Source organism: Sinocyclocheilus grahami, unplaced genomic scaffold, assembly GCF_001515645.1.
Source record: "Sinocyclocheilus grahami isolate Dianchi unplaced genomic scaffold, SAMN03320097.WGS_v1.1 scaffold331.1, whole genome shotgun sequence".
Taxonomy (NCBI): domain Eukaryota; kingdom Metazoa; phylum Chordata; class Actinopteri; order Cypriniformes; family Cyprinidae; genus Sinocyclocheilus; species Sinocyclocheilus grahami.
In genome coordinates, this window is record NW_015505510.1 from 58,229 (window position 1) to 84,176 (window position 25,948).

Consider the following 25,948-nt stretch of genomic DNA (forward strand, 5'->3'; position numbering starts at 1 on the left):
CTTTTCAAGTCTTCACTGATTATGAAAAGCTAATAAATTGCATCCAATAAGTGTTAGGCAGCTCTGTTGGTCTCAGTGCTGTGAGTTTTACCTCTTTGAGGGACGAAAAATCCCTTTTAAAAATAATTAAAAGAAATAAGACCATAACAAACTAAAAAATAAAGAGACAGACCGTTATCGTCACAAATTCATGGCTGAAATGGCAGCAGACATTTAAGCAAATACCTCTATACAATTTCATTCGATTCATTCTTTTAAAATCTGCAGTGAATATAATTCCGATAATTTTTATGTATGTTTTTATTTTTTCTTCCGTGGGCGAATGCGCCAGTAGAAGTCTTCACCTCTTAGTTTTAAGTTCAGGTTCAGTGCTTTAAGTTAGTCAGTCATTTCTGACTGTCTTCGCAGTAGCGACGAAGAGCATCCCGCATTTTGAGTCCTTCCTCTCCGAGACGTCCGCAGGATATCCTGGAGCACAACAGAAGGGGGGAGGGGCGTATTTGATGGTGGTGCTAAAGTTCTGTCTCTTTCTCGTTCGTGGTGCTCCTCTTCCACTTGATTTGACCTGGGGATCGCAGCCTTTTCCTCCTCGTCAACCTGTATTTTCCATCCCCCTCCCCCCAGCACTGCTACCAGCGGTTGAGGATGTGATTCATGTAGTCCTCCGTGGGTAATCGGGACGCCTCGGACTCCGGCACGTCATCCCTGAAAGCAGGATCGGAGCTGGGCCCCCGACGAAAGTGGAAGAGGGGCTGGTTCTTTAGGCGCTGCTCTCTTCGCTCGAGTTGTCGCTTGTACATGTAGCGCTGCTGAAAAAGATCCCTGGCGTAGTCGTACAACTGCATGTCCAGGTCGTTGAGCTCCTCGATCTGCTGCACCGTGTCGTTGTCCAGGTCCACGCCGGCGGCCCGCGTGCTGTTGTACTGCATGAAGGGCCGGATGAACTTGAGGTGGAAGGTCCGTTCGAACAAGTACTGCGTTTTGCGCTGGAACTCGGTCAAGCCGAAGAAGGCCATGTCTCGTAGGTTCTTCTTGGCTGACTCGAGTAGCACCTGCGCACGCTTCTTCTCCGGGATAAAGGACATGTTGTAGCAGCCCACCAGGCTGAGGTCGGCCAGCATGCGCACCTGTCGGTTATTTGCTAGGTTGTACGGACAGTCCATGAACTGTTGTAATGTGCAGCCCGACCAATCGGTGCCCTCGTAGCAGGGGGGCAGCTCCTCTGGTGTCGGCGTTCGCCCGTCGCACATGTGCAGGGAGGTTTTCCACGTGGCCCCGCGCTGGACGTGTCTCCACTCACTTAGGTACCGAGACACGGGGTCCCGTAACAGGGTAATGTAGTAGAACTTCCTGTAGGATGACAAGAAACAGAAATGATTGGGACAAGGGTAAACAGGGAATTTTTCCAGTTTGTCCATTCCGGGTGATATCTGGTATTTATCATCTAAAGACACTCGTGAAAACGTGTCATCAAAACAATTTGGAATTTTTGAATGGTTTTTAACACATAACCAAATAGATTTTTTTGGTGTGGTTCACAATGACTAATTGACCTATATCTTCTGAAAGGAAAGTCGAAACTTAGTGTTAATTCGCCCAAAAATGAAAATTCTGTCATTAATTACTCACCCTCATGTCGTTCCAAACCCGTAAGACCTTCGTTCATCTTCAGAACACAAATTAAGATATTTATGATGGAATCTAAGAGATCTCTGACCCTCCATAGACAGCAATGATATTACCACGATCAAAGCACAGAAACGTAGTAAGGACATCGGTAAAATAGTCCATGTGACACCAGGGGGTCAACCGTAATTTTAAGAAGCTACGAGAATAACCTTAGGCGCTGCTCTCTTCGCTCGAGTTGTCGCTTGTACATGTAGCGCTGCTGAAAAAGATCCCTGGCGTAGTCGTACAACTGCATGTCCAGGTCGTTGAGCTCCTCGATCTGCTGCACCGTGTCGTTGTCCAGGTCCACGCCGGCGGCCCGCGTGCTGTTGTACTGCATGAAGGGCCGGATGAACTTGAGGTGGAAGGTCCGTTCGAACAAGTACTGCGTTTTGCGCTGGAACTCGGTCAAGCCGAAGAAGGCCATGTCTCGTAGGTTCTTCTTGGCTGACTCGAGTAGCACCTGCGCACGCTTCTTCTCCGGGATAAAGGACATGTTGTAGCAGCCCACCAGGCTGAGGTCGGCCAGCATGCGCACCTGTCGGTTATTTGCTAGGTTGTACGGACAGTCCATGAACTGTTGTAATGTGCAGCCCGACCAATCGGTGCCCTCGTAGCAGGGGGGCAGCTCCTCTGGTGTCGGCGTTCGCCCGTCGCACATGTGCAGGGAGGTTTTCCACGTGGCCCCGCGCTGGACGTGTCTCCACTCACTTAGGTACCGAGACACGGGGTCCCGTAACAGGGTAATGTAGTAGAACTTCCTGTAGGATGACAAGAAACAGAAATGATTGGGACAAGGGTAAACAGGGAATTTTTCCAGTTTGTCCATTCCGGGTGATATCTGGTATTTATCATCTAAAGACACTCGTGAAAACGTGTCATCAAAACAATTTGGAATTTTTGAATGGTTTTTAACACATAACCAAATAGATTTTTTTTGGTGTGGTTCACAATGACTAATTGACCTATATCTTCTGAAAGGAAAGTCGAAACTTAGTGTTAATTCGCCCAAAAATGAAAATTCTGTCATTAATTACTCACCCTCATGTCGTTCCAAACCCGTAAGACCTTCGTTCATCTTCAGAACACAAATGAAGATATTTATGATGGAATCTAAGAGATCTCTGACCCTCCATAGACAGCAATGATATTACCACGATCAAAGCACAGAAACGTAGTAAGGACATCGGTAAAATAGTCCATGTGACACCAGGGGTTCAACCGTAATTTTAAGAAGCTACGAGAATACTTTTTGTGCGCAAAGAAAACAATATTAACAATTTATTCAGCAATTCTTCTCCCCGAGTTACCGTCTTCTGCCATTTTGGAGAGTACCCCAGAACGTAATAAATGTAATGAGCATTGTTTATGTTCAGCAGACTGTGCGCGCGCGCATGCTGAACGTAAACAACGCTCATTTCAAGTATTCACGTAACTTCGTAAAATTACGGTTGAACCCCTGGTGTCACATGGACTATTTTACCGATGTCCTTACTACGTTTCTGTGCATTGATCGTGGTGATATCCTTGCTGTCTATGGAGGGTCAGAGATTTCGTAGATTCCATCAATAATATCCTAATTTGTGTTCCGAAGATGAACGAAGGTCTTGCAGGTTTGACACGACATGAGGGTGAGTAATTAATGACAGAATTTTCATTTTTAGGTGACCTATCCCTTTCAGACAACTTGTTACAGACAGACAACATAACATTCTGAAGATACATGTCAAATTTGACCCATGGGGGGGCGCCACAACTACAAAATCCCTCACGATTACTATGCAAAAATGTAATTGTGAAACATTTAAAAATTAACATTTGATGTACATTATCAATCATACAAATGAACAATAATGTCAATAAAAATTCAGCAAACAAAAAATTAATTTCTCAAAGTTAACATGAAATCCTTTTTTTTTTTGAATTTTGCAGTGTTTATTATAAAAGATCTAACTGTGCACATTTTTTTTTTAAATCAACGTGTCTTTTTGTAATCTTTGTACATTTCCCCATTTTATATTTTTTTTCTTGTTCAAGAAGCCATTTCGCTCAGATATACGAAACAATAGAGAAGAAAATATGATGACAATTTCCGTTCCATGCCAAACTAAAAGCCAGTAACTAACTGTCATGATGCTGACTGTCCAATTTTGTGAGAATTGGCCACAAGGTGGTAAAATATTAAATGCATTTATGTTTCTGCTTTTAAATTTCTGTCAGAAACCTTTTGGAACAGGAAAAAAATAAAACTTTTCGAATGCATCAATAATGTGGACCTAAATTTGAATAATTGTAAAACAACAAAATTCATATCAATTACTGCCAATATTTGCTATAAGCAATGTTCCCGTTATTTACTTGTTCAATATATGTTAGTTATCCAGGGTTTAAAAAAAAAAAGAAGAAAATCTAGTCAACTAATCGTTTAGACAGCCCATTAACTAGTCGATTAGTTTTGCACATGCTTACAAGGAAAATAACTTTGAATTGTAACAGCTGGGACAGAATATTGCTGACACGACTGTGTCTTTAACATTTTCAGCACATTCATTTTTTTATGGGTTTTTATTGACTGAATAAAAACATTTTGAAAAAAAAATTCTCATAAACCTGAACTCTAGCTACATTATTCACATCATAAATATCTGTATTGCAGTAAAGGACCAACAGCAGCCTCATGGTAATCTTTTACTGGTAGGTAAGAATTATAATATCCTCGCCTCCAGCTTAAAAATTATTTCAGCGCAAACCAGTCGTAAAGGGGAAGTGAACTGTAGAGCTCTTGATTCTGATATGCTTCAGTGAGACTTCATAATGCAGATGAAAAGAGCATAACATGTCCCACAACACCTCTCTTCCATTCTGAACCTGCACTCCAACACCAAATTAGTGAATTCTTGGATGCGTCCCTCTTGTGCACTTGAGCGTACGTGGTGCAGAATGAATCAGACATTAGTGTAGCGAACGGAGGGGACTTATTTATTTTAACAGCTCTGCTGGAGATGCATAAATGTATTCATCTGTGAAAGACAGGACTGAAAACGGCAACAAGTCAACCACAAGCTCACACATTATGTACAGCACTGACCCTGAGGGTAAATGAACAGAAAATTCAACAAATTCATCAGTAGTATATTCAGTTTGTTTTCTAGTAAAAACATCTTTAAATATGCTCAAAATAACATTGCCATAAGATATTAAAGTAGTATTGTGTTAAATTCAAGCTAAGCCATGAGCATTATGCACAGTGATGACCCTGAGGGTAAACACGCAGGCAAAAAATCTCTTTCAAACACAAATCCCTATTTCTAATCAGTATCCTCAAAGTGTTTTCTATACAAAACATCTAAACATCCTTGAAGTTGCATATATTAAGATAATGAAATAATATTCAGAGTTAAAATACATGCACAACTTTGACCCCTAGGTTAAATGTAAAGAACAAACGCCTTTTGTTGCTTCAATTTCTTACACCCTATGTTGAAAACAAAAGTCAGATTTATTTTATTATTATTATTATTTTTCTATCAGTATTTTTCGCAAACAAACAATCTTCACATTTATAAACACTCCATCACTACTGTCTGGCACTTGTGACTTCTGCTAAAAGATTCAGTGTTTATTCTCTCACACACGGTTCAATATCCTGCAGTGTGTCAGAGCCACTCCTGTGGAGAAGACAGTGTTAAACACACTTCCAACACACTCTTTCTTTGTGAACGTCACTCTATTCTTGTTCTGTTAGCTTTCAGCTGTCCTCGTGTGATGTCTGTTCATACACAGATCTGTCCCAGACAGATGACAGAGTTGGAAAAGCATGCAAAAAAAATATATATAAGAAAACAGACAGCAGTAAAAGACTGGATCTTGAATCATGTTGAACAACAATATATATATATATATATAAATTTTTAGAAATAATAATAATAACAATAATTTATTTTTTATTTTTTTTAATGTTTAATGTCAAACTGGTCTAATTAGGCGCATAATTTTTTCATTAAAGTGCTTTGATGGCTATTTTTTTTGATAATTAATACATTTTAAATAAGTAAATCAATCTATCTTTAAACTATACAATTATCTATAATTATATTATCTATAAAAAATTAAATAGTAATATTTTAGTAATATTACTAATAGTAATATTTTAGTAATATTACTAATAGTAATATTATATTTCTCTCTCTCTCTCTCTCTATATATATATACATATACATATACATATATATATATAAAACATAATATAATATAACAATGCATATAAAGTTTTTTAATGTATAAATGAATACTATTTTTAATAATAATAGCTATCATCAACTATCTGCCATAACATCAACTTTCAGTATCAAACAAAATGATACGTTAGTGCATCCCTAGTTGTCTTCAGGTCAAATTATAGAAAGCTATACAAAGAAGCAATAAAAAAGAAATTGAAAGTATTACTCTATATGCTAACTTTTTGAAAGGCCAGCAGGTACAAGAGAACTGATGTGTATTTTTCTGTACACACATGAACACACACACACACAAAGTCACTGTCAAAATTGAACACACATAAAGGATGCGTGTGGCCAATGGAATGATGCAGTTTAATGCTTTCAGAAAGAGCCAACAGGGACAGAATAGGCTTAAAAAACCACACACACACACACACAGCGCAGAGCTCTGACTGATGTCTCACGTCAAATCAAATAAGCTGAGCTGTTCTGATATACAGCAGCATTCAGCATAATTCTTGCAGAGGCCCAGAAAGAGCGAGAACACCAGCGTTTAACCAGAATTTCGATCCCAGCGTGTGCCAGCCTGGAAATATACATAATCTAGTGAATTCTCCAGATCTGAGAACAGAGCAGTTGCTCTTTCCTCCTCGTTCTTTGCTCTGTTTAATGTATTCCCTCCTGTTGGTTTACACGCTCAGCGCCACCCTATCCGATGACCTTTTTCCTCTGTTTTCAATCATGGTGCGTCTAAAGCCACACTCCTCTGGGGCATCGCTGGGTCGTGAGCGGCTTACTAACATGCAGTTCACATCACGGCCACTCGGTGGTGATATACACACAGAATTCTCAAGGATCTTTGTGTAAGATGTGCTTGCATATGCTACCATTAAACACAAATTTAGAGCCTCGGTATCAGTCACATTTAACTACACTCCACTCAAGCAGGATTTCTAAGTGAAACTAATCAGCTAGACTGGTGTAGAAACTACATGTAAGAAACAGAAGAGACTGGGAAAGCTTTAATGGCTATTTTACTCTTTTATACTTAATACTTTTGAAATAATAATGCCTGATAGATAGATAGATAGATAGATAGATAGATAGATAGATAGATAGATAGATAGATAGATAGATAGATAGATAGATAGATAGATAAAATACATTTCCCAAACTAAAAATATAGATAGATAGATAGATAGATAGATAGATAGATAGATAGATAGATAGATAGATAGATAGATAAAATACATTTCCCAAACTAAAAATATATAATATAAAATCCCAGTAATATATAACATATATAAATAATATATAAACTGAACAGCTAGACTGTTTTAGGAAAGTAGAAAGACAATGAGAGCTTTAATTGTTTTGTTTTTTTGATAATTCATACATTTTAAATAATATAAAATTATAATTATATATATGAATATTTTTATTATTTATAAAAAGACATCAAATCAACATATTTTGATTCCCAATATACTCGTAAGTACACAATAAATTAGGAAGCCTAAGTACGTAAATAAATAATTCTTCTTTAAAAAAAATATATAAAAAGAAATAAATAAATAAAAAGAAAAAAAAAAGAAAACCAAACCAGCTAGACTGTGTTAGGAAAGTAGAAAGACAGGGAGAGCTTTAATGTTTTTTTTTCTTGTTTTATTTTTGATAATTCATACATTTTAAATAAAAAAAATCTTTTGAAATGGAAAATAGACATCAAATCAACATATTTTGATGCCTATTATATTTGTAAGTGAATAAATAAATAAATTCCTCAAAAATTAAAAAAAAAAGAAAATAACAATCACAATAATTTATTTTGAAACTGTTTAGGCCCAATATGTGAGAAACAGAGTAGAGAGGCAATTAGAGCAAGAAAAGAGGGGAAAGGGTAATGAGGGGTGGGGGTCATTGTCATTGTCCTAGCAGTGCAACAGGGAAAAATGACAGAAAATTGCTGGCACAAGCATATCATGACACCACACGCAAACTAAACAAGACTTTTCCTGTAGCAAGGTCCTTCCTGCATATCCACGGACAAACAGCAAAGTCAGGGTCACACCACCACATACACACATACTGCAGGGACCTACAATATATACTCTTTCTATATTTATATATTATATTTATAATATATAGGGACTGGCTATAAATTGCACATCATCAATGTCAAGTGTCATCGCCACTGAAGAGACAAAAATACTGGAGCATCATTTGGGAGGCTAATTCAATAAACGTGACAGATTTAATGCAGCTATGATTTGTTCAGCTAAAAGAAGAATGTATGACTGCAGTAATTATTTCAATCATAAAATCATTTTCCTAAACACTTGCTATGGTAGTGTATTTGTTTGTGTGTATTTTTGTGCCCAAATGGGAGAAGGCGGATGCGGGCGCTATCCATTAATATCAGCACCAGTCCTCTGCTGTATCGTAAATCTGACTGTGAGGGAATCTGGGGAAATCTGAGTCTCTCTGCAAAGTGTCATTTGAAATTTATGAGCAATTTCCTCAGTCACAAAAACAAACACCTGGAGGGAAGCAGTGCGGCAGAGTCACAACTCACCACAAAACACCCTCGCTCTACATCACTCAACCTCATACTGCTTCACTTCATCATTACAGTGACCAAATCATGCTAAAGACAAGTACCAGAACAGGTACAGTTAAGTAGGTCCCATGATTTCCACGATGCGGCAAAGGCGCAATTCAGTCATAAAAATGGAATTTACTGTATGACACGGAATGTCACGGAATTTGCCAAATTTTGGATAGATACATCAAAATGTTACAATCAAAATGCGATACTGATTACGGTCTATGAATATTAAGCCGCAAAAATACTATTTAAATATGAATCCGCATGTTCTCTGTGTGAATGAATGGCACAGACGCGCAATTTCGTTTACTACACACATACTGAAGCGTGCGTGTTTTCAGCCTCTGCCGCCTCAATATATGAGTACATGAACACATGAACAAAATCCCTAGAACTGCTCTGAGAGTCACTTCACAAGCATTTCACCATTTATTTTGAGTAAAACTATCGTCATATATACAAACAGAAACTTAAAGTTCTTCACAGCAACCCCTCAAAATAAAAGTTTGGTTTAACTTGAAGAAACTGTGACAGAAAAGCATTACTTAATGTAATGGTAGTACTACTACTGCTAATAAAGTTATTATTGAAACATTATTTTTAAATAAATACCAGAATAAGTCTATATTTAGCAGAATAATGTAAATACACAGCACAGTATTTCTGAAAAGAAAAATAAATAAAATAATACATTATTTGGTATAAAATCAATTAAATAGAGATGCTTTTGTTATAAAAAAATTTAATGAAACCATTCAAATGGAATCCAGAAAATTCATGGAAAACAGCATGTGGTCAAAATAAAACTGAAATTGAAAAAATATAAAACATTTCATAGGGCCTTAAAAATTTAATTTTTGTTCAACTTTTAATAAATTGCTGTTGAATATTGATCATTTCATGATTTCAATTCATTAGACATGCTTTTTGATTAATACAATTTTATTTAACCATTAAAACAGTCTAGTCTAGAAAAATAAAAACAGAAAAACTGGAATTTGGAAAAAAAATAAAAATCAGCACATCCTGGTTAAGTAATAAGGGACTTGAATGCCATGGAGAAACTCAAAAATAAATGATCTGAGTGAATGCTAGCTGGAATGCTATCCCAATTCCACGTCCCTAAATATGGTTCTGATCCCTTCTTCAATATAAATCTATGGAACTATTACATACACTTTATTGTCCATCACTGTGTAAAACATTATTCCAAAGTGGAATACTTGGAGTCAAATGTTTGTTCAAATCTCTAACCACAGGTATGAGCAATTATAACAGTGCTGATTACCTTAGCAAACACCTCTAATTAAAATCTATTAATACATGCTGTACTCATCTTGAGGGAATCTACTTTAGCAACTAAATGTGTTTTGGTAGCACTTCACTAGCAGCATAACTTAGTAGTTCAACATGGATCACCATACCCAACATCTGAAGCCCATCTTATTTCTCAGAGACCTGTCATGGTAATTGCCATTATTGCTGTTCATTGCTGATCGAGTCACTTCAGTTCAAAACCTGCTTAGAAAATTAATGCAAATGTAAATCTATTGACCTCTTTTCACTGTGTTATCCGCCATGTCAACTCGAACGCCAATCCTCTTAAAAGTGAAAACTGCATCTTCAGCTGTACCAAACCCCATGACGATAACAGGCCATAGGATGCGCCATATGAGGACATGCTTCTACCCCTGAAACACAATCAATCCCAGAGCCGATCTGCATGTAAAATCACTGCTGGGGATAATTAATGTCTGTGAGGAAGACTGTGAATAGATTAAGAAGAAGCTGTTTAATGATGTGTATCGTTCTGAACTGTCACTTGGTTTGGAAATGGCTAAGGGCCATTCGGCCCTTCAGTGCATCATGCTCAAGATAATGGTCACATGAGACAAAACATGAACTGGTGGATCATATATATATATATATATATATATATACACACACACACATATAATTTTAATTAAAATATATGTAATCTTTTTATAACATTGTCTTTACTGACACTTTTGATAAATGTATTGCATCTCTGCTAAATAAAATGATAAATTTCTTTCAATAATAATAAAAAATGCACTGACCCAATCGTTTGAACTGTAGCATATACAGAGATCCCAGCTACTGTATCTCTCAGGACTTATTCAGTTTTCCAAGTTCACACACACACACACACACACACACACACCAAAATGAGTGACGTCTTTAATCAGACCTCTACACATCCTCTCCAAGACCGAAGCCCTGAAGGGTGGAAAAATTTAAGGGATTTTGGGAATGTTATTAAAACAAGAGAACATTCATCCATCTTTTCTTATTTGTCAGCTGCTCTCGTTCTGTCTCTGTAGGTTTAACAAAGTCGCTCACCTCAGGCTTGTCTGGATATGTAATAACAGCATGTATGAAAACGTTTCTTTACTGCAGGGCAGAAATCTCTCTCTCTCTTTCTCTCTTTCTGGCACTCCCAACTCAAGCCCTGAGCTAATTAGGATGTGCTGATTGATTAGACTGCAATAATTAGCTTTTGTGATGTAAATGAAGCTCCCATTGGTCTGAAATTGATTAGCCACTGTCTGTCCCTGGGGACGAGGCGGCGCAGCGTTCCGGATTGAGAACCACCACTTGCGTCCATCTCTCTCACTCAGACTCAGACTCTCAATGTTTGTAATCAAAAACGATAATGGACTTCAGTGAAGTGCTGTAAAAAGAAAACTATCGATGTCTAAACAACTAGACATTTCTCTCCACTCTGAAATGATACAATGGTACAGCCTAGGAAATATACTGGAGAGAATACATATATAATATTTGCATAAATGCATAAATGTCAATATCATGTCAAGAACCCATATACAAATAAAATTGTCATAGGAATCCGAGATATTGCATAGAGATATGCGTCTGAGAGAGATGCAGAGAGTACAATGAGAGAGCGTCTGTTGCGTTCCTGTCTGGAGAGGAAAGGCTTTTTTGAGTTCTCCTGAGGAAGGAACAGGCACTGCTTCCACTCAACCAACCCCTGACCCCAAACCTGAGCGCATGTCTATGACTTTTATTTTTCATGTCTCTCTGGATTGAAGCCTGAAAATATAGTCAGTATAACCATACTGCAATAGGCAGAATTCCCTATACTGATTATCCAGTCAGAGATGAGAAAAGTAGCGTTGTGAATGCTGTCCCAAACCTGATACTTTAAATCTAAGGCAGGGGGATAATGTATTCTTTAAGGATTCAAATTTGAATTTTTGCCCTATGATGAGTACAAGACATTTTGTTGCTTATCTGGCATCTCTTTCTGTTTCATTACACCCCGCCCACTGTAAAAATCTGGAACCTGATTGGTCCAGAAATTCACTTCTACCAATTGTACATTTAGTGCTTGTTGCTGGAAACCCGTTAGATCAAAAGTAGATCAAATAAAAATAAAACTATAAAACTAAATATTTTAACTAATATTTGCATCTGCTATGCATTTTTGTATTTATTAGAGTAGCACGCTGTTAGCTTAGCTTAGTAACATCGTACCAGCAGACTCCTTAGTTCTAAAAAAGGTAACTGCGACTCACACTTCAGACCTTTTTGTTTATTTCGGAGTATATATCTCACAAGACTGTTTTTCTTGCAATTCTTAGAAAGTGGGAAGTAAGAATTGCCATATAAACTCAGAATTGTGAATAAAAAGTCAGAATTGACCGTTTGCAAAGACCCGCCCCTCCTTAGTTACTTTTTACTTTTACTTTTAGTCATTTAGCAGAATGTTACTGTTGCCATCTCCAACAAACAATGCCTCTCTCATGCTGCACATCATGTTCTCACGCAGTGAAAAATACATCGCAGAGCAAAGAGGAAACTGACAACACACCGACAGAGAAGGTTACTTTTGGTATGAAACAAGGTCTCAGTCTCCGCTTTCAAATTTTGTAATTTTGAAAGAAATTCAAACAATAAATACCATTTTGTGGCTCTTTAATGTGTCGTGACAGATCACTGTATTGCCTCAGTTCAAACACGTGAACTGATCGTCTTTTCATATTTACGTAAAGCACGAAATGAACATGGATAAACATCAGAAAGTATTTTAATTCAACCGCGGAACACACCATTTTTCAAGTTTAAGTCCACCGAAGTTAATCTAATCTCCTGTCTGATTTGTGGTTAAGGATAGAAGGGATAACGTTACAGCTGCGGCTACTGGGCATGTGCATTTACATATTTTCCCAGCCAACAATAATGTGAAACCTATGAAACTGCTTTGAAAAAGCACATGGCGCCCTAGTTTCATCACTTTAGAGTGTCGCAATGACCGTCTTTTTGCAGTAGAGGACCTGTCATAGTTTAATGAGTGGAAAAGATGACATGAAGCGATGCAAGGTTAGCTGCACTGAAAACAGATGAACACACATATGCATATACAGCTCTCGATTGGATTGAAGTTCACGGGATTTTGTCAACAGAATGATAGAGTTACCCAGTTTTAACATGGATTTCTATGGAGACCGGCCATAGCTGTCAGGCAAGATGGCGGATAGCAGCGGCGGCACATAATATCCGCATTCTGACTGGTCAAATCGCCTGTCAATCAAGCTCCCTGCGAAAGGTCAATTGTCAAATAAAGAGTTAACTTTTTATAAAAAAACAGAATTGTGAGATGTAAACAGAATTCTTAAGAAAAAAGTAAAAATTGCTAGAATTGTGACGTAAACTCAAATTGTGAGGAAAAAACTCAAGATTATATCTTGCAATTTTGACTTTTTTTCTTGGAATTTTGATTAAAAAAAAATAGCAATTACCTTTTCACCCCGTTTTTTATCCCCGTCCATAAAAACTGGTGGAATATTCCTCACTTTGAGCCTCCCAAGAAACAACTGTGGAAAAATATACAGCCTGTCTCTAGGTTCACAATGAATTCACTCACTATTGGCAGGTGTGGCAAAATATTCACTGTGGACCCTGGATACACCGCAACTCTAGGTCTGTTTCCTGAGCACCTGGTCTTGATAAGTGTTGGCTGGTGGATGGTGTTTTAGTCAGCGCTGCGATTTGTTTGAACAGGTTGGGTGTATTGATATTTTTACCCCAGTGACTGATGATGCAGGTGCTCTATTGGCCGAACACAACGAAGTAAATCACGGCTCACAGCTGTGCCGCAAACTCCTCAACCTTTGGCTCAGAGGAATGACATCAGAGAGTGACAAGTTAAGACAGATTAACTGTAGGATACACACGTACACACCCATGACATGCACACAAACACACAGAATCCTGGGAAATCTTCTGTATCTAGGGCTCAAACACATTCACACTGACCCATGTTGCATCAGACTAGTGGAATGTTTTGAATGGAAGCAACTGTGAGTTCAGCTCGATGTAAACATCCTGCTGACTGCCAAATATTCCCGAGTTGTTAAGAAGTCTTTCCGAACTGCTGTCGCCACAGGGATCAGGATTCACAATCTTCAAACAAACACACACTACAGAGAGTTTGAATTCATGACAAAAAATTTAAGGAAAATAAACCATGCTTCAATTGTCTTACTTACAACTAAACACAGCCAGAAACTCATTATGGTTTGAATAGCAATGTCAAAGCTGTTGGAATTCTTTCTTGCTGGACTTTACTTTTCTTTTCCTCAAAATAATCTAAAAAAAAAAAAAAGGTTCAGAATATAAAAAATACACTACTGTTCAGAAGTTTGGTGTCATTAAGATAAAAAATAAAAAATTTAAATGATCAAAAGTGACAGTAAAGACATTGTTAATGTTACAAAAGACATACATTTCAAATAGATGCTGTTCTTTTGAACTTTCTATTCATCAAAAAATCCCTAAAAAAGGACACAGTTTCCAAAAAAAATATTAAGGAGCATGTTAATATTAAAATATTAAGCTTTCAACATTGATAACAAGAAATGCTTCTTAAGCACCATATCAGAATAATCTCTAAAGGATAATTTGACACTGAAGACTGAAAGTTTTCAGTCCAATGATCCAGTAAGTGAATGCATTCAAACAATATGTCCAAAACAGCACTAATATAAAGGAAACCGGGCTGATTACATCAGAGATTGCAGAGAGAACAGAGACTCACGTTGCGTTTTCAGTGAATTATTCATTCCAGTGTGTTTCGCTTTTAAACACAAGCTCTGTCATATTCTGTGATTGTCTCTGAAGAGCGCGAACCCTCACACGTCGCGCTGTGTAAAGTACAGACTGAACAGATTGTCAACACATCCCACCGCTGTATGGCCAGATTAGACGCAAACTACATTTTCTCGACTGGATAACCAGTCTCGCTAGTAACGTTTTGATGGATGAAGACTGCAATCAAGGTAAAGACGATTGCGGTGGCGTTAGGCATGGGCCGGTATGATATTTTGATGGTATGATAACCTTAAGCAAAAATATCACGGTTTCACTGTGTCACGGTATTGTCGTTACAGCTCTAAAATGTGTTACTTTTAAATGACTGGATAAAAAAAATAATAATAATTTTTCCGCTGAACACAATATATTTTGCTTTTGAGCAACATACAGAATATTAGGAAGAGTAGAATTTGTTTTTTTTTCTTTGATTTGTTTCCTAAAAAGAAGAAAAATAAAAACGGACATATTTATTTAACCTAAATCTGTAATTACAGTTATTTAATTTTAGTTATATAATTCATATACATATCATTTATATCATTTCATATCATTTAGTTAGATCATTTCATATACATCATTTGATTTAATAATAACCCAATTTGAAGCAAAAACAGAATGTTCTGACTAGCTTTGTGAAATTATACTACATGCCTGAAAGAATCAAGCAGCAGAAGCTCTGAATGAGACACAGATTCACTCTCTGACAGCAGGAGGCACTCATGGAACACCAGATACAGCGTTTCCTTGCTTACCGCTGATAACAAAGCAGCACTGCGCTGAAACACTGCTTTAATATGACCTATACAGAGACGAGATGAAAAGAAAATACCAAGTAAACTTTTCTGAAGACAGTCAGTTCCCCTCAGAAACACATTCATATAAACTATCAAATCAATATTGAGGATTTTCTTCCAATAGTTCGCGCATCATGAACAGTGAATGATCTGCCTGCTACAGTATTTTTCTCTCCGCGTCTGTCTTCAGCGTGTCTGGCCTGTGTTAATGGCTGTTTGCAGACTTCATATTTTCACATAAATTACATTTTGGAAAATTATTGCATTGCAAAGCAGTTTGTGCAAGTCCAGAACAGAGACGTGTTGCAATAAGACAAAAAACATCCGTTTGCCGATCACGTAAGTTCCAGGGGAAGCTCCTTAAGTTCGGCCATCCTACACACACGTGACTGACCGCTCGCTCGCACCAACAGGAGGAGGAGGGTCGTGCTATTACTCTCTACACTGCACTCAACCTGAGGGATTCCTACACTTTCAGTCTTTGAGGAGACATGAAAAACAGGAACGGTATAATGGAAAATATTAGCGTGACATTTTAAAATCGCGGTATACCTTGAAACCTGGCATACAGGAGTCGTACAGTAAGCACGCGTGAGTCCGTTATAATAATGCGTGTATGAGTGCTCTTGACGCACTGATCGCACATTGTATTTATGCACAGGCACAGTCATTTCCATACATTCACGTTGTTTCCACACACATTCACGATAATGTTTTGATTTGTCATGTGTATGTTGCTGTGTTTAGTTATACTGAATGGATCCGTGTATTGTAGTAGATATATGCAGCCAGCAGGCGGTTGTTTTAGGGTTTTTTTGGCATCGCCATGTGGTCCTGTTCGGTATCGCAACTTGACTTCTCTAAAATGTAAAAAAAGCTTTTTGCTGTTGCACTGTACACATACTATACAAATCAGACATTTATTTCTTTTTTGCATTTTTTTCTTTCATATGTCATTATATGGGCTCCTTATATCATTGGGTTCTTTGGAGTTTCCTTTTGGAGTCATTTTTTGGAAAGACATCTAAATTTATCTTGAAAAAAGCTTGCAGAAAAAAAACAGATTTTTGATAAACACCCTTCAATCTTTTGGTTTACTTTGCTGAATATAGCAAATTATGACAAAATAAAAATTTGAAACAAGATAAATGGTCTATGCTTAATTTCATGAAGTCTGTGATTAATCGCGATCATTAATAACGGAAAAAGGGTGTGATTAATTAGATTACAATTTTTTATCTATTGACAGCCCTATTTATATGTATATATATATAAAATGTTATATAATGTAGTATATAATGTTATATAACAAAAACAAAAAAAATTCATTCAGCTAAACAGCTTCATTACTCCATAACATGCACTGAGCTCATGAAGAACTTTAATTAGGTAGGTGCATTAATTCTGAATGGTGGCCCACAGGTGTGCGTGTGTGAGTGAGAGAGAAAGAGAGAGGGAGGCTGTTGTTTTGTGGCCTGTAAAACTCAGCAGTCGTTCTCCTGCTGGGTTCTTATTAGAGACAAGGTACATGAGATTCTGCTGCTTCACGCTGATATGAACTGCAGGTACTCTTGATAATTGGCGGCGCTAGTTGAGGACATGCCACACTCTTATCCGATATGGGAAAAATACCGTTTTACCTCCGCCACGGAGAAGAGCTATCATGCCATTCAAATCGGAGGAGAGGGACATAATAAGATAAAATAATGAACTTAGATGTCACATCTTATAGAACACACATTTTTAGCCTCAAATTATGCACAAACACACACAAGAAATGCTCAAATCTTAGTGACTTGCCACAAAACCTGCCTACAACATCATTTGTAATTATAGCTGTTCCCAACTAGGCAGTTAATAATCTCGTATATCTGTCATGGATAAGAATGTCAAAACATCCCAGAATGCAACAAATTGTTGACAAAAATGTCAATTATAAGTACAAGTATATTTCATTGCAGATATACAGTATTTGTGTGCTATGTATTTGTGTGCTATGCATAACTCTGGTTGAGATTCTACTGTAAAACTGTCACATTAAAAACTTTTCATGAACGCACTTTTTTGTGTACATATGCTGCTTTAGATATATGCGGTCTGTGTGGCCTCACACATTAACCTAGTCAGACATTTTGATGTAAAATAATAAGTTACTAATTACTTTGCAAGAAATAAAATACTAAAAAATATGTAACATAATTAGCTACTTTATAGTAATAATATAACAATGTTACAAAATACTAGTGCTGTGTTCGTTAACATCTACTACAATCAATGGTGATTATAAGAAGTGCTGTTTGTTCAGTTTCTGCCCATGTGAAGCGCTGTCAGGTTGATCCCATGACTGCATTTACTATTTTTTGTAGCCACATTACCCTTGTGGTGGATTCTCGAATCTTCTAAAGAAAGAAATTAAGAAATTCTTATGTTAAATTCTAAATTTGTAAGACTGTTCCTAAAAATCTTAAGAAGTTCTCAAATATATATATATATATATATTTTTTTTTTTTTTTTTTTTTTTTTCATAAGAAGAAAGAAAGATACAGGCTTTGGTGTTATCTAATTGTGTGGCGGCTCTCGCCTGAAGACTCAAACAAAACACCTCAAAGACTGTCTTTTTGAGCTGCCTGCAGATTACTGTACAATAATCATAAACGTGCATACAATTTGTGTCACGACTAGCTTGATGGGAGTTCAGCACTCGGCGCTGTGTGTATATTGCGCCATGTATTTTCAAATGTTATTTTTAAAGAGCCTGTCTAAAGATGGAGCGGTCTGCTGAATTCATTTGCGTTCTCTCTAGAGTGAACGCATTTGTGTGTGAGATAGTGTGTGTGTACTGTAGCTGCTAGAGTGAAAGCGTCCTGTGTATTGGCGCTCTCATATGTGCTGAATACTGCTGAAATATGTTGTAATTATAAAATTCCCTTTATAAAAAGTCCCTGTTTTGACTCGTTTTTGAAGAGTTGTTACTGAATTCAGCGAAAGAAATCACGTCATGCATAATCATAACTGATCACTGGTGTACTCTATATAGAGAGTACTTGTGCATTATATGAATGATATGTAGTAGGGATGTCCTGAGCCAATATCAAGGATCTGGATCAGGGCCGATTAAGCATTTTTTTTAACTGATTGGTATAGGCTATCCTAAGCCCGATCATTATTTTATGTCAGCTGTCATGCCAGTGTTCTGCAGTCTTTGGCGTTTTTGCCATTTAAGGGAAAAGGTGTTCAAATGTGCATGTGTTATGTGCGAAAACCAATGAAGCATGTTCTAGCGCCTCACAGACTCTTTCGAGCTTCTGTATTTAACGCATTTGATGTGCACTTTAGTAACAAATCACTCGAATTAATCATTTACTGTTTACGTTTATCTGCCGTCATCTGAGACGTCATTGTTATAACGCATTGCTACAGGTTGCATCTTGCTTCGGATTTGATTATTTTTTACAATGATTGATTTTAATAACTTTTTTTACTTTAATGCACTTGAAGTGTGCAGCAAGCATTAGGAAAATACAAGTATTGGATTGGGACTTGGTATCGGCAGATACTCAATATGACTCGGATTGGATCAGGGGCACAAAAAACCTGACTGGGATATCTCTATGTAGCTACTGTTGTAATGCTCAGTATCTGAAACAAACCAATACATCCATTAACTATCTCAGTTACCCTAAGTTTAAACGGCTTTTTTAAAGCAGTCTAAAGGCTTTAGAGCGGTCTTAAGAAAAAAAGAGAAGAACTTTCTTAAGAAATGTTTTTACAAAATAAAAATAGGTAGAAGTTAAATAGAATTGTATTATTGTTTTGTGAATCCAGATCCTGGTGCTTAAAGGAATAGTTCAAACAAAAACATGAATTTGCAGAAAACTTACTCACTCTCATACTTCTCTTTTTCACTTCACTCTTCACTGGAGAAAGCAATATTATGCATAGAGGACTTGTATTTTAGTTGGAAGCAATGGTTCGAAGTTAAAAATGTCTTGATGTATTTGTTTATTACAAACACACAGCTTTTTTATTTCACAAGTCAGTAACTCGAGTCGTGTTTTGGATTATTGTGATGTTTTTATCAGCTGTTTGAACTTTTTTTCTGATGGCACCCATTCACTGCAGAAGGTAAATTGCTGAGCAAGTGATGTAATGCTAAATGTCTCCAAATCTTGTATGGAGTAAATTTAAACAATTCCAAATTTTGGGGTGAACTATTCCTTTTCGGAGGTCTTTGTGCAGGACCATGACCCGACTATGGCTATACTCTTGTGCAGACAACTGACAATATAAATTTCAAGCACATAAACACACTATGGGCTCATGAGAATTTGACTGACAGGTAACAGGGCTTTACACACAATCTATCACAGCACTGCAGCATGTTACAGAGAACATATCGATGTGCGCCACCTCATTCCACAGACCTGACAGCTGTCACGGATATCCATCCCCTAAAATTCCCATCTTCCTCCCCGCATTCATCTCAATCAGACAAGCGCTCGGCCCCTCGACTCACTGACTGACAGTCACAGAGTTAAAAGCCCTTATACTCTACAGACAAAAAGCCCACAGCGTACAGCCGAGCTCCTCATCTCCCTGTTTACATCTTCTAAACACTCCTCACAGAGCCCATTGACTCCGCTTTGAGGAGCGTGCATGCGACGCCTCTGAAAGGAGAAGGTTGACTCACTTCTAGAAATCTGTCTATTTTCACACTGAAAAGAAAAGAGCTCCCTATGATGTGCGCTTCAAACACAGCCAAGTTTGGCCACAAAAGACCCTAATTTGGAAGGAACTTGAGAGCCAATGGAGCTTGAGAGCATTCCATCGAACCCGGCACTTGGCATCAAACCCGGTCTGGTCTGAGAGCGTGAATGAAGGCTGACACTCTGTGGCATCTCCGTGAGAGAGCTATAGATGACAGGCCATTTGAGTGACAGGCCTCTTTTCAGAAATCACTCGCTATTGAGACGCGGACACAGAAAGTGGAGATGTCTCATTGTAACAATGACCGCTGATGAGGTTCCCACAGATCTACCGCCACACACACACACAAACGGCTCCATTTTGGGTCGTCATTTTGTCTCTATCAATACATTTCGGCTTTTGATGAAGCTTCGTTTCTTCTTCAGATGAATCTTTTCTTACCTGCACCTCCCCTGAGCCGAGAGTGAGTCATGAGGCCGGTTCTATCTCGAGCGGTGCAATCATTCTCCGTCGCAGCAGAACTCTCATGATGTACTGATGTAAGATAAACCTCCACAGAATATGTGTGCCGATGGTGCCGCGCACAAACACCCAGACATGCACGCTCACAGCTGCTCGGTGCCTCATGGGCCGTGCTTTCCACAGGCAGTCGGTGTGCGGCTGTGAATTAGTCCTGCCACTAAAAAGCTGGGCTGTCATTTATAATGTGCTCAGACATCTTCCGCTCACATCTCCTCTGAGTCACTCTGAACTCTGTCTGTTAGCACTCACAAACACAACTAGAGATAAGACAGAAATGAAGACGCGCTCGTAATGCAGACAAGTTCAAAAACAAGCGCCCACGTAATGCACAAAAGGGTGATTCTCACAAATACTGTCAAGATGTTTCATATTTTCACCACAGAATCAAAAACAAGAAATTCCATTTTGCATAACAAAACTGAAACCTAATTTGCTTTGCTAATTAAAAATGTGGTAACACTTTACTTAAAGATGTATAATGCATTATAAAGGGTTATTAAAGGGTATAATGCATTATAATTATTCATAATGTGCATTGTAATACATTATATCTTGTCGTAAATAATTATAACCTAATGTAAAATGCATAGTGTAACAATGAATTGATAAGTGTTATAATGTATTAACTGTGGTTACAATTAATCATTAGATTGCACAATTCATTATAAGGTGCATTACAAGGCATAAATAATGCATTAAAACTACTTTTATAATGCATTATACATAAAGGCTTTAAGTAAAGTGTTACTAAAAAAATATTTTACCCAAAGAACTTTTAGCAACTTCCAAGATCATATCAGTCTACTAAGAATTAGTTTTATTTAACAGGAACCAAGTCAACTCATGAGTGCTGCCATGTTGAGATCACATGATCAAACATGGTATGCAATTAACAAAGCTGACCTCTACTATTACTATAACAAAAATAACAATAATTATTTATATTTAATAATATAATTCTATAGCACTTTCAGCACTTTACAAAGAATAAACATTTAATCAAAACGCACATATTTGCATACACTACCAATTGGGGTCAGTACGATTTTTTTTTTATTCAGCAAGATCCTAAATTCATCAAAAGTGACAGCAAAGATATTTATAATTTTACAAAATATGTCTATTTTAACTGCATGCTGTTAATTTGACTTGCCATTCATCTAAGAAGGTGAAAATAATCATGATTTCCAAAAACTGTTTTTGATTACATTGATAATAATAAGACATATTATTTAAGCACCAAATAAGCATATTAAAATGATTTCTGAGGGATTATGTGACACAGAAGACTTGAGTAATGACTGCTGAAAATTCAGCTTTGCATCACAAGACTTAAATACTTTATAAAAGGCATTGATATAGAAAATTGTTATATTAAATGCGAATTATATTTCTCAAAATTACTGTATTTTAATTACAACCTTTGTGAGCATAAGCAACTTTTTCAAAAACGTAAAAAAATCTTACTGACACTTTTGCTATTAATAGATGCTATTATTTGTAGTTTGCTTCATTTGTTTATTTTATGTATGTATATTTTATTGTGTTGAAATATGACTGAAACATATCATTGACATTGATTCACCCGCAAATACTTCTTGTGAAACACATATTAGCATCATCTTTAGTTTATTAGGCTCATTTGACCTGACCCTCTTTCTGACACACGCATGTCCTCACATTTAGTTAATTAAATACGACACCACAAAGATGTCGTTCTAATGAAAAAGCTATTATTACGGGAACAAATATTTGCACTCTCTATTACTAGCAAACACACACACACACACACACACACAAACAGACACACACACACAACTGCAAGCCTTTGAAGTGTCAACAGGAGAAAGGAACCGAGTACAACAGTAAAGCGAAAATCCATGGTGTCAGTGAGAGAGAGAGACAGAGACCGAGAGAAAAAAGGGAGAGAGAATTTCAATTAGCTTTTCTAATACCAGTAGAGGGGCTGGGCTGGCAGCCGGAATGATTTATCAAAGTTATTGCTTCTCTTAATGAGAAAACATGTCACACGCCTGGCTTTGTAGAATGACAAGCTAAAACCAAACAGAGGGAGGAAAAAAGGCCCTTTTTTCTTGGAGGGTAAAACACACACACACACACAACTGGAGGCAGACGCACTATTGGCGTAATAACAAAGCCCTTCTTCTCAAAGCGGAGGTAAATATCAGGCCTGTGCACTTCGCTCAGCAATCATTTCATAATACCGAATCCATTATTAGAATATTAATTGCACTCAACATATCGTCGTTTCTCTTTGTACGTTTGCTTCTAATAATCTGCCAATGGAGAAGGTGAACTCTGCGCCTGTGTTACCCGTCTGAGTCTATTCCTGCAGTGTGGGAGGGCTTTGTGGCTGGCAGAAGCACAAAGCTGTGATACAACTGAGACAAAGCACTGTGTAGTATACGGTGAAGAAGTTAGCACATTTTCACATTCACAATCACTGCCACATCCATGCAAAATATTGACTGAGAAACCTTTCACCTACAGACCCCTTTAATATCCTAAACAGCAATGAGATAAAACAATTTTTTTATACATATAAGTTTGAAATCAAAAATCATAAATTTTAATATTAATTAATGAACTAATCCATCTGATCTGATCTGTCTACACCCACACACACACATACATACATACATATACATAAATATATTTATAAAACGGATAGTTCTGGTCCTTGATTCTGATTGGTTGAGCCACGTCCTAAGCTGTTGTAAATTACTCTACAAACATACACCTTTGTTTATGCCTGTGTGTTGCTCGGCAACCACTTTGTTGCAACCATAACCGTTTCTGAGGAACTACATTAGGTGCGTTCCGATTGACAGGGTCCCTACACAGTGTCCACTGCTCCCTACTGTGGACTTCGCTGACAATAATAGCTCATTTGGAACACCATGCAATGTCATCAAAGAAAATCAACAGCAAGGTCACTCGTGCGCTTTCTTTCCCGCACGCAGCCTCATTAACTCTTCTGAGGTAAATAATGTCAAATAAAAAAGACAGAGCCTCAGCTGTTTCTCGCCGGTTTTACTTTGTTTCACCTATTCATACAAATACAATATGCAAATGTAACATTCATCGACATAACCATTCATAAATGCTCTTATTTGTATAATCATAACAACATTTATTGCAACCCATCCATTGCAGATCCTTTAAAAAACTCTGCTCCATCGTTAGTTCTAACTGGTTTTCCCTCTCCACTTCCTGTGAAGTGATGTATCGATGTTCTCTTATTCCCTATGCCGTTCGCAGTGCCCTTCCAACTGAACATGTTCGCTCCCTTCGGAATGGAATCTCACTTAAGATGGTGGAATACCCTGTGAAGTCCACTTCGCAGTCCACTTATGGTCGAATGGAACACACCTATTGTTTGGCGGAAGAATAATGTTTTTTATTAATATCATTACATTTTATTTGCTAAGTTTTATTTTGTGAAACCTTGTTATACAGCATATATGGAATAACCGTTTTATAAAAGCAATAAGCCCCGTGAAGCCATGGTTTACAGTGAATTTATAACAGCTACTCTGCTTCGCGTCGTGCATAACAATGGGTTTGAATGCACTGTCAGCAGTGAGTGAATGCTCTTTGTGATTGATTGGTTCTGTCTTGCAACATTTGCGTGTGTTCAGGGCTGCGTTCAGCCCCGACAAAAACGGTGCAAAAAGTTTTTTAAACGGAAACGTTGGTGCGTTGAACACCCTGTTCTGATGACGCAAGCGTTGCAACTATGGCAGCTGAGAAGGCCATTCTTTGTGTTCTTTTTGAAGAATTTTCGGAGCCTGATGAAATCGGTATAAATACGTGTTTAATAATGCAAAATACGCTCGATGCTACAGTCACTGCCCTTGCCCTCTAGAAAAAAAGAGAACATCCCAATCAAATGAAGGGATTTGTGGAAACTCCGGTTCTTAATTATTGTGATCCAAGATTTGCCTCGCATTTCAGGATGAAAAGACAAACCTTTCAGGTGATACATGTTGCTGCTGATTGGGCTGACATGTTTGACACACCCACCAAACAAGAGAAAGCGCATCTCAAACTCCGTTGCACACTGTTACACACCGTTTCCAGGAAACATGTCGTTCAAACCGGAAACCGTAGCAAAACGGTGCACACCGGTTTGAGCTTGAACTTGCCCCAGATGAGCAGGGAAATAGTTCTATCCTACACAGTTACTCGCTAACAAAGGCTATTTGTCCAATTCAATGCATATTGTACGCATATTGTATTATTATTATTATTATTATTATTATTTTTGTTAAATAAACAAAACCACTGGTAAATAAAATGCACCTTAGTATCGATATTTTAGGTTTGAGTATCGATACTTTCGATACTCGCATCAGTATCGATACATCGATACTTTGGATTGATACGCCCATCCATACTTGCGTCAGACCAAGGCTGCATCTCATTGCTAGTTTTACTTGATCTTAGTGCTGCGTTCGACACCATCTATCATGACATACTCATAGATCGATTACAAAACTATACGGGTATTCAAGGGCAGGCTTTAAGATGGTTTAGATCCTACCTGTCCGATCGCTTCCACTTTGTTTATTTAAACGGGGAGTCATCTCAATTATCACCAGTAAAGTATGGAGTGTCACAAGGATCTGCCCTAGGTCCTCTTCAGGGTTTGAAATTAACACCCGCCAACCCGCCAAATGCGGGTAAAAATCAGCTGTAACGCTGTCAAATCACTAGCCAATTTGGCGGGTTACTTTTCGTAAATTATGTTTACTAATTCATTTCTTGAGGAAGTTCATGTAAACCAAATCTGCACAGATTTAGTGTAAATACTGAACTCGAGACTCATCATGATATATTAAATAAGCCTAATTGCGCAGCATCTGGGCATCTAGATTACTTGAACATACCCAGCGATGTAGCTACTGGCCATCGGGAGCACCGGGACATTCGAGGGAGACCTCATATTAGGCGCTGTTTTTAAATTACAGGCCACGCGAAACTGCAAAAAGCAAGTACTCCAAAAGTGTGAAGCGGCACTACCCGGTGCATCCGCCAGCCACACGTTAAAGCAGAGTGGGATCAGTCTCCTTCCGCCTCGATTTATAAGAGATGAACAGCACAAATCGCTCGATCCATTCAGAAATGACACAGAATTGTGTTATACAGTTGTGTGATATGACAACATTAAAGGTTCTGCCTGAAAACAGCCACGACAAGGTAAAATGCATGTAAACAAATTGCAATGTAAACAACTTTAATAGCTTATTTCTCTTTAAATGTTT

At 37.6% G+C, this 25,948-nt stretch overlaps 1 protein-coding gene across 1 annotated transcript in view; it reads right to left on the bottom strand.

The window, feature by feature from the left end:
- Positions 1-1,825: 1,825 nt before the first annotated feature.
- Positions 1,826-25,948, bottom strand: part of LOC107602601 (heparan sulfate 6-O-sulfotransferase 1a) — a 155,877-nt gene continuing 131,754 nt past the window's right edge. Inside the window, exon 2 of the mRNA XM_016295143.1 lies at positions 1,826-2,429. Within this exon, the coding sequence (XP_016150629.1) occupies positions 1,826-2,429 (604 nt within the window). The remainder of the gene's footprint in view (positions 2,430-25,948) is intronic.